The sequence below is a fragment of the Lithobates pipiens genome, unplaced genomic scaffold, assembly GCF_037356315.1.
Source record: "Lithobates pipiens isolate NorthernLeopardFrog02 unplaced genomic scaffold, aLitPip1_a1.2 Scaffold_13, whole genome shotgun sequence".
Taxonomy (NCBI): Eukaryota; Metazoa; Chordata; class Amphibia; order Anura; family Ranidae; genus Lithobates; species Lithobates pipiens.
Window position 1 is genome coordinate 287,009,848 of NW_027507718.1, and position 12,214 is coordinate 287,022,061.

Below are 12,214 nucleotides of genomic sequence, written 5' to 3' on the forward strand. Positions count from 1 at the left end.
TGTAGGCGACCGGTACCCATTGATTTCAATGGAGATCGCCTCCAAGTCGGATCTCCGTCTATACGGAGGCGACTTTGACAGAATTATTAGCTCTGAAGGGGGAACTCCACGGCAAATTTCTGAAAAAAATTTGGCGTGGGTTCCCCCTCCGAGAGCATACCAGGCCCTTAGGTCTGGTATGGATTCCAAGGGGAACCCCCTACGCCGAAAAAACGGCGTGGGGGTCCCCCCCAAATCCACACCAGACCCTTATCCGAGCACGCTACCCGGCCGGCCAGGAAAGGGGGTGGGGACGAGCGGGCGGCCCCCCCCTCCTGAGCCGTACCAGGCCGCGTGCCCTCAACATGGGGGGGTGCCTTGGGGGAGGGGGGGCGTGCGGCCCCCCCACCCCAAAGCACCTTGTCCCCATGTCGATGAGGACAAGGGCCTCTTCCCGACAACCCTGCCCGTTGGTTGTCGGGGTCTGCGGGCGGGGGGCTTATCGGAATCCGGGAGCCCCCTTTAATAAGGGGGCCCCCGGATACCGGCCCCCCACCCTATGTGAATGAGTATGGGGTACAATGTACCCCTACCCATTCACCTGTGGAAAAAAAGTACAAAAAAAAAAACACAACACAGGGAAAAAATATTTTATTGCACAGCTCCGGGGGTCTTCCGTCTTCGGGGGTCTTCTCGCCGGACTCCTCCGCTATCATCTTGTAGCTCTTTTGCTAGCGGAGGAGTCCGGCTTTCTTCCTCCCCGCCGCCGGCCTCTTCTCCCGACTTCGGGGGTCTTGTCCCCCTCTTCGGTTCTTCTGCCGGGCCACCGCGCCTTCTTATAGCTCTTTTGCAGGCGGTGGCCCGGTCTTCTGTCGCCGCCGCCGCCGCCTTCCGTTCTTCTTCTTCTTCTTCTTCTTCTTCTCCAGGAGATGTTGACACGACGCTCTCTCCGGCCACAATGCCAGGGACGCGCTCCGCTGCCACTTATATAGGGACAATGGGGCGGTGTCACATGGGTTGATGTCACATGGGTTGGTCACATGGGTTGATGTCACATGGTGACCCCGCCCCCTTACCATGTGACATCAACCCATGTGACCAACCCATGTGACATCAACCCATGTGACACCGCCCCATTGTCCCTATATAAGTGGCAGCGGAGCGCGTCCCTGGCATTGTGGCCGGAGAGAGCGTCGTGTCAACATCTCCTGGAGAAGAAGAAGAAGAAGAAGAAGAAGAAGAAGAACGGAAGGCGGCGGCGGCACGCCCCCCCTCCCCCAAGGCACCCCCCCCATGTTGAAGGCTCGTCCCCACCCCCTTTCCTGGCCGGCCGGGTAGCGTGCTCGGATAAGGGTCTGGTGTGGATCTGGGGGGGACCCCCACGCCCTTTTTTCGGCGTAGGGGGTTCCCCTTGGAATCCATACCAGACCTAAGGGCCTGGTATGCTCTCGGAGGGGGAACCCACGCCAATTTTTTTTCAGAAATTTGCCGTGGAGTTCCCCCTTGAGCTCATTCTCTGCTTGGCCTCGGCAAAAGTCGCCTGGCCTGGGGCGACTTGTAAGTCGTCCCAAGTCGGGCTTGAAGTCATCACAAGTCGTTTTGAAGTCGTCCCAAGTCGCGCTGTGATCTTAACTCAAGTCGTGTCCAAGTTGCCTGACTCAAGTCGCCTACAAGTCGTGTTGCCCCTGTGTGAATGGGCTCTTATCCCTTGCTGTAGAAGAATTGTAACTATAAACATTATATTTGGCTTCCAAAAACCCCCCCGTACATACATTATACACACACCTTATATGCAGGCTTTCAGCATCAAGTGGCCTATAGCCTTCCCAGTGTGGCACAAATAGCACAATTTTTCAGCTCCTCTGGCTTGTTTTAAAGGCTAAGTTCACTTTTGTTCACCTTTTTTTTTCTTCTAAACTCCAGCTCCCCTATGTACCAGTATAGCATTAATGTACTTATTTTGCAAATATAAAACAGATTTTCATTAATTCTACACTGGGTTGTTTACCTTCGTAGCCGTTTAAACACACTGCTCCATTACTTCTGCCTTACTACCTGGACAGACTTTAGGTCATGACACAGGAAGTAGTTGACCAGCTGAGGGTAGATGATGCAGGGTGTGTGTTAATGAGATCAGCTGGTCAACTCCTTCCTGTGTCATGACCTAAAGTCTGTCCAGGAAGTAAGGCAGAAGTAATGGAGCAGTGTGTTTAACCACTTCAGCCCCGGGAGGATTTACCCCTTAAATGACCAGGCCATTTTTTGCGAAACTGCACTGCGATAGTTTAACTGATTGTGTTGCGTTTGTTTTAAATGTATTTGTAGTTATAGACCATTGGCTAGTCATTTTGCTTGTTATAGATATCTGTTAGTCATGTATTGTATTCCTAAGATTGCAATAGTTTTGTATGTACAGCATCTTAGTCTAGTAAAAGCACATTTACACACTGCAGAAGTCTCAGCTTCCTTGTTATACCACAGAGTAACTTTGCTAGATACACGCAAGCAAAACAGTGATTAAATGATGCGGGCATGCAACGATATACCCAAATAAAATTGATGTCCTTTTTTCCCCCACAAATAGAGCTTTATTTAGGTGGTATTTGATCACCTCTACGGTTTTTATTTTTTGCGCTATAAACAAAAAGTTTGACAATTTTGAAAAAAAAAACAATATTTTTTACTTTCTGCTATAATACATATACAACATTTAAAAAAATTCTTCAGCAATTTAGGCCAATATGTATTCTTCTACATATTTTTGGTAAAAAATTCAATTTAATTGTTTTTACTGGTAACGGCGGCGATCAGTGATTTTTAGGGGGACTGCGACATTGCGGTGGATAATTTTGACCTTAAGTGACAATTTTTGGGGACCAGTGACACCAATTCAGTGATCAGTGCTAAAAAAAATTGCACTGATTACTGTATAAATGACACTGGCAGGGAAGGGGTTAACACCAGGGGCGATCAAAGGGATAAGTGTGTTTTCTAACTGTGTGGGGGATGGAATGACAGGAAGAACACAGAGATTGCTGTTCCTGATTACTAGGAACAGAAGATATCTGTATACTTCCCTGTCAGAACAGGGATCTGCCTTGTTTACATAGGCAGATCCCTGTTATGCCTCTCCGTAGAGCGATCGCGGGTGGCCGGCGGACATCGGCTCCACCAGACCTGCTGATTGGCAGTATTTATGGCATGAAACAACGTACAAGTTCGTTCCTTCGCGCAATAGAGCCACCCCGCCACAGTATATATGTGGTGAGCTTTCTTTAAGTGGTTGAACAGATATAAAGAGTGTGAGGTAAGCCGGTGTAGAATTAATAGAGAGATGTTTTATTTTTGCAAAAGAAGTACATTAATGCTATATTGGTACACAGGGAAGCTGGAATTTAGAAAACAAAAAAACAAAAACAAAAAAAAAATAGCCTTTAATTATGTGCAGGCACCCTGCACCTCTATTAGGTATAATGGCTACATTGAACTCAAGTATCATGCTCAAGTTCTAGTAGAATTCTGTATAGTAATATATTTATACATGAATGCATAGTTAAACATGTACCTGAAATTCTGGGTAGATGGTAGCGTCGTTTTCCAGCATGTCATTTAGGTAGGAAAGGGCAGAATTCATTCTTTGCCAAGGCAGATAATCTGCCTCTTTCTGAAGATATTTGGTCAGGTCGAGTGAGATGTTATAGTCTAGCCTTTCAGAACTGTGTAAACATAAATGCAAAATGGAATTATATTATACTGTAAAATATGTCATTTGTTCTTACTCATAACTCATGCACTTACTCATGTTCAATACTCATTCTGGACAGCAGAGCCAGACTAGTTATTATCTACAAGAGAATCCTCTGATGAACTGAGTAATTTTAAAGCGTATACTAGGCCATTTCTATATAATTTTGAATAGGCAAAAGCAAATTTCCTTAAAGCAGGATTTTACTCAAAAAGTGAAGTACTGCTCATTCTCACCCTACCAAGCCCCCCCTCCCCCCCAGTCTGTAACTGAGTTGCGTTACCTTTTTTTGTTGGTACCCCCTTCCACTTTCTCACTCCCCACCTAACCTACACTATATTTTCAAAAGTATTGGGACACCTGTCTTTAGTTTACACGCACATGAAATTTAATGGCATCACAGTCTTAGTCCGTAGGGTTCAATATTGAGACGGCCCACCCTTTGCAGCTATAACAGCCTAAATCTTCAGGGAAGGCCATCTACAAAGTTTAGAAGTGTGTTTATTGGAATATTTGACCATTCTTCCAGAAGAGCATTTGTGAGGTCAGGCACTGATGTTGGATGAGAAGGCCTGGCTCGCAGTCTCTGCTCTAATTCATCACAAAGATGTTCTATTGGGTTGAGTTCAGGACTATGGGCAAGCCAGTCAAGTTCCTCCACTCCAAACTCGCTCATCCACACTATATAGCCAAAAGTATTGGACCACCCTTCCAAATCATTTGGTGGAGGGGAGATTATTGTGTGGGGCTGTTTATCAGGGGCTGGGCTTGGCCCCTTAGTTCCAGTGAAGGGAACTCTGTCATCAGGATACCAAGGCATTTTGGACAATTTCATGCTCCCGACATTGTGGGAACAGTTTGGGGATGGCCCCTTCCTGTTCCAACCTGATTGCGCACCAGTGCACAAAGCAAGGTCCACAAAGACATGGATGAGCGAGTTTGGGGTGGAGGAAATTGACTGACCTGCGCAGAGTCCTGACCTCAACCTGATAGAACACCTCTACACCATTCGCGGGGCCCTTTATAAGCCCTGCTTGACACTGCGACACAAAGTCATGGCAAGTCAAAACACATTAATTTCAATCGGTGCTTTCTTAATCAATGTGACTCAAGTAGCAGCAACAAAAAAAAAAAGGTTCCTGCACTCCTTTTCTGTGACTTTGGTGGGATTTGACTGCATAGACTGCAATGTTAAATCACAAAAGTTGCAAGCAAATCACAAAGGAAGTTGCATGACTTTGGGGGTCACAGCAGTGTGAACCAAAAATTACTGTTCCACAATGGGGCCCCCGCCCTATTGTGGTGGAATGAAAAGGCCCAGTGTGACCTTTGTAAACCCTAGTTGTTCCGTCACTGGTATGTGGATATATCACACATCCTAGGAGGCTGCAGGACCAGTTTCCATGCAGCACTCGATCTTGCTCATTCGCTGTGGGGAGCCAGCTGTAATTCATCAGGAAGTCACAGCCAGCTCCCAAATCCAAGATGGTGGTGTGGAGTATCCAGTAGAAGTGAGAAGAATCATCTGTGGAAGACAGTGCTGGACTCCATGGGCTGATAAGTAAGCAATAAGTAAGCAATTTGAGCTGCTGATTTTATTTCTTCAAATACCGAGTGAAGTTTCTCTTTACTGTCTTATACTCTACTTCTGCCAGTATTTTTCAAAATCCATCCTTTATAAGCAGCACCTAACAGTGTAATTGTGGTTAATTTACTAAAGGGGAATAGACTGTTCTTTTTGCAAGGGAATTTTCTTTTAAGTTACTGAATGAGATGAAGCTCTGCTGATGTGCAGGATCCAATCATGTGCCAAAAAAATAAAAATAAAATCCTATTGTTTAAAGTTTCTTTGCACATGATTGGGTATGCCAAAGTGATTTTTGCCCTTTAGGCTGGGTCCACACTATTGCGAATTGGATGCGGTTTTCTCTGCATCCAATTTGCATGACAAGAGAGTGTGACCGGGTCTCAATGGAGCCGGTTCACAAATTTCCAGGGTGGCCGTGGAAGGCACAGTGGAAGAGTCCTGTGCATCTTTGGCTCCATTTCAGGTCCGAAATCAGCCGAAAATTCTGACCTAAATCAGACCTGAAACATTGAGCGGGGATGCACTGGTTCCCCTGGTGTGCCCTGTGGCCGCACATAGCTTGAACACAGCCAAAATGTGCATCTGAACATACAGGATATAAATAACAGACTTTTAAAAGATGTGTAAAAACCGCAGCACATCAGTGTGAAAGCAGTCCTTTACTATAATGCCCAGTGTATTGCTTCACACTGACCTGAAGATCTCTTCTTTCCTGCTGTTGGACACACTCTGGAGACCGCTAGCCAGGATAAAGTCTCGCACACGTGATCAGATTGTTGGCAAACAAAGCGCCAGACTTTTGTCCGAAGGGCGTGTGCCAGGAACTTGTCTTGCATATGAACAGTACACAATTGTCGGCCAACAAACACGAACATAGTGACGTACTAGGAGGAATTTCAGCTCTTGAGTACCACTCTTTGGGCACCTTCTGCTAATGTCATGTTTGGTGAGCGTTGATTCTGAGAAAGTTTGTACTTTCAACGTTTGTGTGATGGACTTGTGTACAGACGGAAGGAAAATCTAACAAAAGACCACTGTCCACAAAAAATTTACTAGCCTGCCATCCAACATTTGTTGGCGGAAAGTTGGACAACAATTGTCTGATGGAGCATACTAACGGTTAGACTTTAGGCTTAAGAGTTTTTAGGCTTAAGAGTTGGAGTGCAGTTATCATTCAGCATGGGACAGGAGCTGGCACTACAGAGGAGGCATCGGCTTATGTGGCTCTTGCTCCCTTCTACAGCTCCAACTTTACAAGTTGTCCCTCTGCATTGCACTCTGTTTGATGCTCTGGAATGGCAAATCAGCCAAGATCTACCAGCCACCTGTCCACGATCTACCGGTAGATACTATTTACACATTGCGTAAAACATACTGTTCAATACTTGTTTAAAGGGGCGTTCCGGCCGTGATTTTTTTTTTTTTTAAGTCAGCAGCTAAAAACACTGTAGCTGCTGACTTTTAATAAGGACACTTACCTGTCCAGTGAGCCCGCGATATCTGCCGCCCGTGGCCGATCCATCCATCGGATCAGCTGCCGTTGCCTCCATCTTAACAAAGGGAAATGGGCAGTGGAGCCTTACGGCTTTACTGGCCGTTTCCTACTGCGCATGCACATGAGTTTGTGAATGGCTCCATTGTTTTCTGTGACACACACATGTCCCAAAAGGCAACAGGGCCGCGCGCTGAAGAGGAGGAAGCTCCGCGGAATAGGAAGAGGCAGATTAGGAAGACTGCCTAGCAACAGCGGTTTCAGGTAAGTTAAATATATATATATATAAAAAAATTTACATTTTTTAAAGAATATTAATGACATTTTTTATTTTAGGGTGGCCCTCCACTTTAAGTAGTCAACCAGAACAGTTGCCTCTGCTGAATTTTACTAGTAAAAAAGGTCACTGGTGTGGTTATTCTGGCAGCTACATTGCTGGTCTGTCTGACTGTCAAACAGAGTTATCATTTTAATGATAACCCTATACAATGGACAAGCAGACTGGTATCCTATTTATGTGAATAATTATCAAAATTCTGAAAAGAAATTCCAGGACTGCAGTGGAATCTGTACTTTGTAACTTCTGACATGCAATTGTGAAACTAATCTGTCACTGTGACTCTCTGGGGCCTTTATCTAAACATTGACTTTGGCAGTTTAGAAATTTGTTTGCATCAGTCAGTGTAGTGAGGTTTCAAGTAATAGCCTTCTTGTGATGAATACTGCATGCGGAAATAATATCATAACTGAGTATATATGTATTATCTATAGTTAGTTTTGGAGCTGCATGGATAAACAAGTTCAATGCCTAAATCAGTAGGCTACACATTTGACAAGAGATTTATTTCAGTGCTGTGTTATATTTGATTGGAGAATCAATGACAGATGAAGTCTAATGTTTAACACTTTTGCATGCTAAGAAAAAACAAAACAGGAGGAATAAAGGTCAGCTGTAAAATCACCTTGCTAATGCAAAGACATCATCAATTAATCCAGCTCGGTCTCCAGCACTCAAGTCCTAAAACAAAAATAAGCATTTAGAAAATCAAAAGGGAAAGGGTGACAGCAAAAAAACAATCACAAAGATCAGGCATGTAATATGCAAATAAAATTGTGGGCCAAGATGATTTCAATCAACCTTTAGTGAGCATAGCCCCCAACGGTGCATGATTTGGAGAAATGTCCCTCTTTCCTCCTTATTTGTCCCTCATTTTGGTCTGATCTATATAGTTATATATAAGATGCACTTTTTATCTTTCAAAAAGTGCTTCCCAGTGCTAAACCTTTCATCCAATTTCTAAATTGCTGCATTTGTAAATTTTCAAAGCCAATATAAAGGAATAGTAGTGGTTAAAAAAAAGCACTAGTGGGTTTAACTAATCATTTTTGTTTGTATAATTCTCCTTTAAGGGGGCGTGGCAGGGGGTGTGTCCTATGACTACATTGTTTTGCTAATGGGTATCCCTCGTTCCCATCTCAAAAAGTTGGGGGGTATGAGTGAGCTACATTGGGTCTACTGAGAACCACATCTACAGAAAGGCAAATTGAAGCCTTACAGATTCGGGACACAGGGCGGGACAAGGGGTGGGCAGGAGGGACGGCTGCCCCTTGCACAATGGTTTATTTCAGGGGTAGGGGGCACCCTGACCCTAACCCTAAGGGAAAGGGGAAAGCAGTTTGGCATCTTTGCCCTGGGCGCTGGATGACCTTGTCTTGTCACTGCAGATTCGTATCTCTTTTAGTTCTGTTGCTTCCACATGATATGATTTGTAACATATTTTGCTTGGAAATGCATCTCCCTGCCCTTCCACTTCGGTGCTCGATGCTGGCAAAGCTGAATATTATCCACCCCACACATTACAAGTGACCTAACACAGATTTTTACTGCAAAAATGGGGGGCATGTCACACCAGTTCTGTTAGCCCTTGTACACACGGTCGGAGAATCCGTCGGAATGTGTCCTATCGGACCGCGTTGTCGGATAATCCGACTGTGTGTGGTATGCATCGGACTGATTCCGTCGGAATATCCATCGGACCCAATTTTCCAACATGTTGGAAATATTTTCCGACCAACTGGTTCGATCGGACATACTCCGATCATGTGTAGAGAATTTTGATCGGACCAAGTGCCACGCATGCTCAGATCAAATTCCTACATCAAAGCTATTGGCTGCTAGTCCCATCGTAACGAAATTACGTCATCACGTTCTGAATGATCGGCTTTTTCGACAACTTAGTCCGACCGTGTGTATGCAACAGTTTCGGACAAGATCCAACAGGCAACATCCGACGGATTTGGTTGGCAGAATATCCGACCGTGTGCACAGGGGCTTAGTAAGGGCCGATCATTGAAGGCATTCCATCTAACTCTAGTACATTTTTGACGGAATTGTAATATTAAGATATTCTGCACAACTGCTGTAACAGGTGAGTGGAGTAAGTTTGATGAAAATGGGGAGTGTGACTGCATATTTATTTCCATGATTTCAATTGGGCTTTAACTCCAGATCAAGAATAAAGGATACTGGTTAGTTCATCCCAGAGAAAAATGCCCTAAGGCCTGGTTCACACTTCTGCTGCCACCGATTCATTGAAAAACACAGGGAAAATGTCCCTGCTCCATTTTTTAAATCACAGCCTGCATGGAAACAGCAAGTGAAGTGTTGTTGCCAATGTGAGAAGCAACTGCTGCGACTTCCAGTGCATGCATCTTCTACGTTTCTCTGTACGGGTGGTTGCGGCAAAAAGTGCAGTGGGAAGCACCCGCAAGTGTATGAACTAGACCTAAAACTTTTGGTAGAGTAGTCAGCTGCAAAATGATGTAAGGAAGTGTAGCCTTTAACAACTGAAGAACAGCTATACATTTTGTACAGGCACAGCAGCCTATTCATTTGAAAATGCAGGGAAAAATCGCAGCCCACACAGAAACTGCAAGCGCAGTGTGGTTAGCAGTGTGGGAAACAGCTGTTGCGATTTCCTGTGCATGCAGGTGCCATTAGGATCAATAGCACATGCACTCATTTTGCTGTGCGGGTGGTTGCGGCTGGGGGAACAGGTGCAGACGTGCAGCGGGAACCACCAACACAAGTATGAATCAGGCCTAAAACCTTTGGTAGAGTATTCAGCTGCAAAATTACGTAAGGAAGTGTAGCCCTTATCAACTTTAGAGCAGTTTAATTCTTCAATTTTTTGGTTTGGTACGTAAAAACAAAGCAGTGAGAGAGCCACAAGTAGCTCAAAAAAGCCTAGCTTTGGCATACTTGCTCTGCATAATTACTGCATTTTAAAAGGCAATGGCATAGAAATAATTAAACAAAATATGAGAATATCCTTCCACAATATAAATGTCAATATGCATACCAAATAACCATTCGTAACACATTGTTAAAATCCAACTCTAGCTCAAGTAACATACCGTATGGCTTCTCACTAACAGTGCAGCTAGGTCCTGCCAAGTATGAGTTTCATAATTTACACGAAAAAATCCAGAGTGTTTATTGTTGATTTTGAAGAACTGCGCATCACTGCTGTTATATGGGTTTAAAGTTATGGATGTATCTAAAATACAAATATGTATGTCAGTATGGTATTTATGATAATATGTTATTCTTTATTCCAATCAACCCTTATCCACCTTCATGGTAAAAAAATTCCCACCATAATGTTAATACACTGCTCAAAAAAATGAAAGGAACACTTTGAAAACACATCAGATCTCAATGGGGAAAAAGATCATGCTGGATATTTATACTGATATGGACTGAGTACTGTGCTAGTAACAAAATAATGCCACATCAGTTGATGGAATTTAAAATGATCAACCTACAGAGGGGTGAATTCAAAGACATGCTGAAAATAAAAGTGAAAAAATTATGCAGCAGGCTAGTCCATTTTGATGACATTTCATTGCAGCAACTTAAAATGGTACTCAGTAGTTTGTATGGCCCCATGTGCTTGTATGCATGCCTGGCAACGTTGGGGCATGCTCCTAATGAGACGACGGATGGTGTCTTGGGATATTTCTTACCAGAGCTGGACTAGGGAATCATTGAGCTCCTGATCAGTCTGAGGTGCAACCTGGCGGCGTCAGAGGGACCGAAACATAATGTCCCAGAGGTGTTCTATTGGATTTAGGTCAGGCGAGCCTGGGGGCTATTCATTGGTATTAATTCCTTCATCCTCCAGAAACTGGCTGCATACTTTCACCACATGAGGACGGCATTGCTGTGCACCAGGAGGAACCCAGGATCCACTGCTCCAGCCTAGAGTCTGACAATGGGTCCAGGGTTTTCATTCCGATACCCAAACTGGGCAATCAGGGTGCGATTGTCTAGCCTGTTGAGGTCTGTGCATCCCTCCATGCATATGCCTCCCCAAACCATCACTGACCCACCACCAAAACTGTCATGTTGCTGAACAATGTTACAGGCAGCATAATGTTTTCCATGACTTCTCCAGACCCATTCACATCTGTGTGCTCAGGATAAACCTGCTCTCATCTGTGAAAAGCACAGGGCACTTGTGGCGGTGTTTAATGGCAAATGCCAATCGCACTCCATGGTGTCGGGAAATGAGCACAGGGCACACTAGAGGACGCTGGGCCTTTAGGCCACCCTCATGAAGTCTGTTTCTGAATGTTTGGTCAAAGACATTCACACCAGTGGCCTGCTGGAGGTCCTTTTGTAGGGCTCTGGCAATGTTCATCCTGTTGCTCCTTGCACAAAAGGAGCAAATACTGATCCTGCTGATGGGTTAAGGACCATTTATGGCCCAGTCCAGCTCTCGTAGAGTAACTGCCTGTCTCCTAGAATCTACTCCATGCTCTTGAGACTGTGCTAGAAGACACAGCAATGGCACGTATTGATGTGCCATCCTGGAGGGGTTGGAATGCCTATGAAAACTCTACTGTATAAGGTCCAGGTATCGCCCCATGCTACCAGTAGTGACACTGACCCTAGCCAAATGCAAAAATAGTGAAAAACACTCCAAAAGAGTAGGGGAAAAAATGGCAATGGCTTCCTCCTGTAAAAGCATTCCTATTTTGGAGGTCGTCTCACTTTTGCCTATCTAGTGTACCTGTAGGTAATTTCATTAACACCAAAGTAGCTGAAACTGATTAACAATCCCCTCTGCTTCCTAACTGACCAGATAAAAATCCCAGGAGTTTAACTCACTCAATGCTATACTCTAATTAAAAAGTCTTCCTTTAAATTTTTTTGAGCAGCGTATTTAAAATCAGACAATATTATCTTATTACAGCTATGATACAGTATCTCTGCCTATAAAATCAGCTAAAAAAAATAAATAAATCACATTATTCTCACTTGTAAATGCCACACATCTATGTACATGTGACATACAGGCCACTGTTTTTTGTCATAACCTCCAATCTGCTTACATAAATCTCT

At 44.3% G+C, this 12,214-nt stretch overlaps 1 protein-coding gene across 1 annotated transcript in view; it reads right to left on the reverse strand.

Moving 5' to 3' along the window:
• The window catches only part of ENPEP (glutamyl aminopeptidase), a 92,660-nt gene that overhangs the window by 28,046 nt on the left and 52,400 nt on the right, over positions 1-12,214 (reverse strand). Inside the window, exons 12-14 of the mRNA XM_077476710.1 lie at positions 10,222-10,364; positions 7,767-7,822; positions 3,545-3,695 (exon numbers count right to left, since the gene is read on the reverse strand). Coding sequence (XP_077332836.1) covers positions 3,545-3,695; positions 7,767-7,822; positions 10,222-10,364 — 350 coding nt within the window. The remainder of the gene's footprint in view (positions 1-3,544; positions 3,696-7,766; positions 7,823-10,221; positions 10,365-12,214) is intronic.